Source organism: Hyperolius riggenbachi, chromosome 2 (genome assembly GCF_040937935.1).
Source record: "Hyperolius riggenbachi isolate aHypRig1 chromosome 2, aHypRig1.pri, whole genome shotgun sequence".
Taxonomy (NCBI): domain Eukaryota; kingdom Metazoa; phylum Chordata; class Amphibia; order Anura; family Hyperoliidae; genus Hyperolius; species Hyperolius riggenbachi.
The window spans coordinates 299,862,853-299,870,166 of NC_090647.1; the positions used below are offsets into that span (position 1 = coordinate 299,862,853).

General features: G+C 38.8%; 1 protein-coding gene and 1 long non-coding RNA gene across 2 annotated transcripts in view; one reads left to right on the forward strand and one right to left on the reverse strand.

Moving 5' to 3' along the window:
• The window catches only part of LOC137544364 (uncharacterized), a 79,851-nt gene extending 78,583 nt beyond the window's left edge, over positions 1-1,268 (reverse strand). Inside the window, exon 1 of the long non-coding RNA XR_011025833.1 lies at positions 1,191-1,268. This is a non-coding gene — a long non-coding RNA (uncharacterized lncRNA). The remainder of the gene's footprint in view (positions 1-1,190) is intronic.
• A 3,338-nt stretch (positions 1,269-4,606) lies between these two features.
• Positions 4,607-6,749, forward strand: POU3F1 (POU class 3 homeobox 1). The gene has a single exon (XM_068269016.1). It carries the CDS (start codon positions 4,662-4,664, stop codon positions 5,784-5,786), a length of 1,125 nt encoding a protein of 374 aa, XP_068125117.1. The 5' UTR covers positions 4,607-4,661; the 3' UTR covers positions 5,787-6,749.
• Positions 6,750-7,314: the final 565 nt, after the last annotated feature.

Genomic DNA, 7,314 nt, shown 5'->3' on the forward strand with positions numbered 1-7,314 from the left:
GAAATTGGATTATTAGTGGCCACCTTACAAGAGAAATCACTGGAAAGTTGAAAGAGGAAAAAATAGATCCATTCGCTGTATCTCACAAGAACAACTTTTTCGTTTGTACCCTTAATCTGTTTGGTAGCCAACTAGTTAACTTCCCATTTTAGCAGCAAATTTAATAAAAGAACTAAAAAGGAGAAATAATTATTCGAGGCTATAAATCTGATCCAAGCAGAGTCGTCTAAACTGTTCTTCTGTGTCTATGATGTGACTTCTTATTACCTGAGCAGCCCTGGATTTGCTGCAGAAGTGCGGGTGATGCAGAGAGTGCTTGGGTCACTTGGCACTTTACCTGCCATGTAATTAGCATGGCAGAGCAAATATTAAAGCAGTTTTGGTGTTAATAATGGGAAAAGGAGCGTGAAACTTACTTTCTCTCAACGTGCAAGCTTTTGCAGCGCCATGAATTTAATCTAAATCATTTTAAGCTGTGATTTTAGTGGGCAGACATGAAATCCATATGCTTTATTCAATGAGGCAAGGAACAAAGTGCAGCAGCCCAAGGCAGCCAATCAGATTCCCCGGTTAACCGTTCAGAGAAACGGTACCAGTTTACTGAACTCTGATTGACTGCTATAAGTTACTTCACTTTGCACATCATCGCTGATTGCCCTCTAGACTTCCCTATTATTCCAGGCTGATTGTGCAGACTGTCTGTGTGACGATTTATCCAGTACATTATTCCCACCGTTATTTATATTGTCATTATTGTTATGCAAATAGAAAAGTATAAATTTCTATTGGTAAAATGTTCAGGGATGATTCCCTTTTCTTACAGTTTTGCATGAGTTGTGGACTTGGTTAGTTAAACAGAAGCCTCTGTGACACTCTCCCTCTCTGTGTCTCACTCTGATTGAACCCCATTCAGCCTGCTCTCTGTAAGGCCTTTAATTCTTTCACCATAGTTACCATTGGGATCCTGACAAATATGTTCCTTCACAAAGACAAGGCCATATTCTTCACAATGGCCAATCTGGACACTTTTAACCAACTTTTACTGCCTGTCCCCATAACACCATAACAGCTAGTTTTTCTTTTCACTGGCTTCTAACCATCTCTCTAGCTTTTCATGTCTACAAATTAGGAGAACGGTAAAAGGAAAGCAGGAAATGCTGAAAATGACAGTAAAAGGAGAAGTAACTTACCTTATTTTTACACTCAGTGCTAGAATAGTAGCTTTCCTAGAAGAAATAAAATGACAAATAGATGATTTACATCCACAGGCTACAGCATAGCAACTTCAGCCAACAAGAACTCAGCACTTGTGCAGAATAAGCCCAATATGGCAGAACTCTAGAGAACTAGTTACGACACTCAGGAAGCAACAAATTCACCTGAAAAACAAATACAGCACTTCATGTGAAACATCTATTGATTTATTTCTATTTATTAAGTAAGATTCTATAATTAGGTCAAAATCTATTATCAGATCAGATGTTATATAAAAACATTATTGTCCCAAGTACCTCTAGTACAATTCTGAATCTATGTAAAAAAGAAAAAAACTTTGCCTCTATTATAACATCCTGATAAAAAAGGTCTTTTACACATTTTATTTTTAGGATATATATATATATATATATATATATATATATATATATATATATATATATATACTCATTATGAGCGAATGACACTGTATTTTAAACTATAAACACTACATCCCCACTAACACATTGAGAAGGATCATTTTAACTTGTCTCTCAGTGGTATGATACAGGAGATGAATTATGTACTGTGAATTTCTATTATATTAAATATTCTGCAAACACACACACACACACACACACACACACACACACACTCTTTTTGTGTGTTAGTGCATACGCTCCTAACCTGATGCTATATCATTCTGAAGGTGTCTGCACACTTGTGTAGCTGGCTGACATGTTCCTTGTTTTCAAACTTTCCACAATAACTGTAGCAAGCTTATGTTTGTTATGTTTGTTTAGGCAGTGCTAATAATCTCTGGTTCATAAGCATACTTTAACTTAGAACTGGTCAAGGGAGTTTTAAATGAATGCATCAGAAGTTTATGAGTGTCTGTCCTATAAAATTACATGTGTTGTAATAGTGATATAGATATGTAATGCTCCTAATGGGGCATTAATTATCAGTTAGTTGTGGTAAATAAACCATCTTGTCAGGGCTAGTGCTAAAATGAAATAATACTATATGAATGAACTTGCTCTCTAATAAACATAGCAAACCCCAAACTGGCTGCCTGCAACCTTCCACCACATTCATTCTGCTATGTATTGCTTTAGACTATCCTATCCTATAAGCAGCACATGAAATGTGTGATCAGGTGTTATCAGCAAAGTAGAAAACTGGAGAATTCAGGTAGGATTACCTCTGTGATTTTAAATTCACCTTGTGACTAGAGACGCGTGTATGTATATATATATATATATATATATATATATATATATGTATATATGTATATATGTATATATATATATATATATATATATATATATATATATATATATATGTATATATATATATATATATATATATATATATATATATATATATATATATATATCCTTACACTATATCAGCTCTAGATACAGTTTTACTATTAATGTCAAATAAAAGTCAAGCACAATCAAAGGCAGCATTATTAAAGTCAAAAGTGCATGGTGTAGCTACATTAATAATGTCAACAGTATAAATAATAGCAATAATATAAATAACAACAACCATATTAATAATACAATAACATTAATAACAATATAGTATAATATTATGCTTCCAGGAAATAACTTACCCTAACCCAGTGGCTGTGATGAGCCTGAGGTTGTAGAATAAAGATAAAGACACATGTGACAGTTGTGCCCTGTAGTAAGTAGTGAGTGCTCCAAGTTAAGGGCAGGGTGGGAAGTTGCTGAGGTGGGATCTGGGTAGAGGTGTGAGGGTCCAGTTTCTATAAGCAGCAATGCTATCATTGTGTGAATGCGCTCAGAATGTACATAAGGGGTGTGATTGTGTGTGTGTGTGCTCAGCTCCCTTTCTGCTCTGTTCAAGGCAGCTGCTCTGCAATTCATACAACTGGTAATTTGCAGTTAGGGCAAAACGTGAACAGAAAAACAATCAGAAATCAGTGCACACAGCCAGGCAGAGAGGGAAACGAGAGAAATGCGCATCACTATATAATTGACTGTGAAAGGCACCAGAATGCAGTTTTATTTCTTAAATAACACCCAGCCTAGTAAATAGTTTGTTGATTTTTTTCTATGCCCTGATAGATGCAGCAGGATTAAAATTTAATTCAAAATAATTAGTTGCGGTTATTGGAGCGCCTTTGTAATTATATTATTTTGATTTAAAGAAGCAGTGGAAGGAGGGGAAAGAGCTCCCAGCGATGGAAATAATGGTTATTCTTCTAGTATTTCAAATACTGTCACTAGCAGCCTCTCCGTTCATTAGATCATCAGGCAAACCCTCATTAGAAAACAGAATATTTCATTTGTGAAGTTTCCAGCAGAGCCAGCAGGGATAAACTATTGGCTGGCATCTCCTATTCACCTGCTGCAAGGGCAGACAGTGCCAGCATCAGCACCAGCCAACACGGCCACAACAACATGTGCATCGCACTGACCTGCACACAACCAATCTATCCATCATCACACCTAACAAGCTGCTTTCTGCCTTTCAGCCTGTTCTCGCTCTAGATCGCAAACGAATTCGGGAGTTGGGACACAACACTGTGCTGCACGTTCTCAGTGATCCGCTATATAGTGCACACCAAACAGGCAGGAAACTTCCAAGAAAACGCCAGGGCAAAAGGGAGAGAATACGATCTCTGCACGTTGTGTTTGCTGCTGCACGCGATCGCTGCACGATCTGCCCTAAACGGCAGCGATTGTCACATGTGGTTGTGTTGTAGTATGAAAGCATGGCATACAGTTGGTGAGCACTGACTCCAATAGAGATCGCGGTGGTTATATAGGCTGCCTGTGATTTGTCCTGCATAGCTCACTCTATGGACTGATCCCCCCAGTTATTGGTCTATAGCTCACTCTATGGACTGATCCCCCCAGGTAATGGGATGTGTGCATGCTGGCTGAGAATGAGTATTATCTAATCCTGTCCCCCCTTAATCTTGTAAAAAACCCAGATGAGATCATACGCAATTATCGTAGCGCCAGAACTAACCCCCCTTTCTTCATTGAATACTCTCAATTAGCGCTGATCAAGTATCATAATAAGAGGAATTAATAATGCATAATTCCAGCCAAACCTGCCCATCTCCTATGCATGATGTCCAATGTAAAATGGCAAGCAGTATTTACAATAATATATTTCTATGTAAACTGCAAAAAGTACACTCCTTACTCCCCCACGTGGTTGTTTGCAAAACAGCATGAATGAAAGTCCTCGACCAATTGGAGGGAGCAGCACAGAGTCAATATGTCGCGGCCAGCCAATTGTAAGGACGCTGGAAGCCAATTGAAAGTGAGGGGGTGAGCCTGGAGTGTCAATCAGAGGAGAGGAAGCCAATTGCGAGGCGGATGGGCTGTGCCGATCGCACGGGCTCTCTCCACAAGGCAGGAGCTGCGTTCTAAAGCACAGAAAGCAAGGAAGTTGCAGCCAGTTAAGGAGTAGGAGCCATGGCTGCAACTGCTCAGTATCTGCCTAGGAATAACACATTGCCTTCCAATCCTCTTATGCATCCGGACTCCGACAGGATGCACCAGGGCACCACCTACAGAGAGGTGCAGAAGATGATGCACCAAGAATACCTGCAAGGCTTAGCCACTAATGCTGGACACCCAATGAGCCTCACTCATCACCAGTGGCTACCCAATCCCACCAGTGACTGGGGCAGCGGGTCTCACCTGGCAGGACAAGCGGACCACAAAGGTGGGGTGCAAAGCAGCAGAGAGGACCTCAGCAGTAGTTTTCACCACCACAGGTCGCACCTGGTCCACCAACAGACTCCTAGCAGCCACGCATGGGCGCAAGGAGGGGGGCACCACCTGTCTCCGATGTCCCCCAGCTCTAACAGCCACCAGCCTCTGCTTTATTCACAGTCCTCGTACACAAATCTGAACAGCATGCTGGGACCCCAGGCAACCTCCTTACACCACAGTATGAGAGACCCCTTGCACGATGACCCTGGAGTACTCGATACTCACGTTGAATCGCCTCCTCAGCATCTCAACCATCATCAGGACCACTCAGATGAAGACGCCCCCAGCTCTGACGACTTGGAACAGTTTGCCAAGCAGTTCAAACAGAGGAGGATCAAGTTGGGCTTTACCCAAGCAGACGTTGGCCTGGCCCTGGGCACTTTGTACGGCAATGTTTTCTCTCAAACAACTATCTGCAGGTTTGAAGCTCTGCAGCTGAGTTTCAAGAACATGTGCAAACTGAAGCCGCTGCTGAACAAATGGCTTGAGGAGACTGACTCAACTACAGGGAGCCCCACGAACCTAGACAAGATAGCAGCCCAGGGCAGGAAAAGAAAGAAGAGGACCTCCATAGAAGTTGGGGTGAAGGGAGCACTAGAGAACCATTTCCTAAAGTGTCCCAAACCTTCAGCGCATGAGATCACCAGCCTGGCAGACAGTCTCCAGTTGGAGAAGGAGGTGGTGAGAGTTTGGTTTTGCAACAGAAGGCAGAAAGAGAAAAGGATGACCCCAGCAGGGGTTCCTCACCCCCCAATGGAGGATGTGTATTCACAAGCAGAGACCCCTCCACTCCATCACACACTGCAGACCTCTGTACAATGACTAAGAAATATATAAAGAGAGGACGTGAGGGTGGGGGATGAAGTAAGTAATTTTGGATTTTACAAAAGAAAATAGTAACAGAACCCTTAGAAAGGGGATGGAGTACTTTTGGCCAGAAGATTAAGACACCACCATAAAATCCCTTTCCCAAATCTGTTTGGTACATCTCAGCTCATCTAATAATCTTGTTTCTTCTTGAAGGTAAAACAGAGGAGATGGGGAGGGGAAATAATTTATTGCTTCAGAATATTGTGGGATAGATTCAGATTATAAGAACTGTGAATATTTTTTATTATTAATGTAAATGATCATTCTGACAAAGTTGTTGGCAGCTTTGAATGGAAATGTGTGTTATTTATTAGACTATTTAGCTCCTGAAGTGCAGTAGAAGGAAGATATCTCTGCATGGATGTGGATGCTATAAAACCCCTGTTATTTGAGAATTAAAATCAAATAAAAGTATTGTTTATTTATTTGGATCCACAACTTTTTAAATAATTAAATAAATCCAAAGTGTTATTTAATTTTACTTTAATTTGTTCAATTCTTTTTTGTATCATGTGTATGTTTTAAAAAATGGCATTGACAAGTACCATAATTTGTACCAAAAATGATGAGATGGGACAAGCAGCAAAGCAATGCTGCTGTGCATTAATTAATAAGGTGCTTAAATTATTTAGGATCCTTGTTAATTGACATAGTTATACTATGACTGTAAGGTCAACATGCCAGTTTACTGCTCAAGTTCAAGCCTTTCTGCTAATGCCAATTAAGTTTTATTATTTTCCTGTATCCTTATGCTATAAAGTATTACAAAAACCATAAACAAGAACTTATAAAGTATATGGTAAATACTGTAAAAAAAAGGGGGACTATTCACACAAAGATCAAAGAAGACCTGCATATTCCATTATAAAGCAAATAAAATAAAAAAAAAATGGGGAGAAGATTTTTTTAACTTAACATTGTAAATATGTGTTATATGTATACATATGTATGTTTTTGAAATCTGTGTAATTTTTTTTGTTCTGTTTTCATTCTACACACTTTTGTACAATTACTAATTTTAAGAGAATATTTTAATATTATTTCCAGATAAACCTGCCCCTTTCTATTTATTTTCACATTTTTTGGCTGTGTAATATACTTTGCAATATACATTTTTTTTTGGTTTGGTGAATTCTGTTTGTAACTTTTACAAATGTAGATTTGCAATTTACTTTTTATATTTATGTTAAAGTAATATTGTATTACTTACATAAAAAAGAAATCCCTTTAAGAAAGCCTGGTGTCTTTTTTACATAAATATATGTATTGTAACCAGTCACAGAGTGTGAATTTAGAAAATCTAAACAAAGATTCCTGAACAGTTCAAAAACATATGGGCATTGTGAAAGTATACTTGCTGTCTCAGCAGAAATGTTGGTGCCAAAAATGTCTTTACAACAACTCAGAAAAGAAGGGAGTATTCCAAAATAAGGCTGCCCTATTATTGTAATACTATTTATCCTTATAAAGAAAATATAAA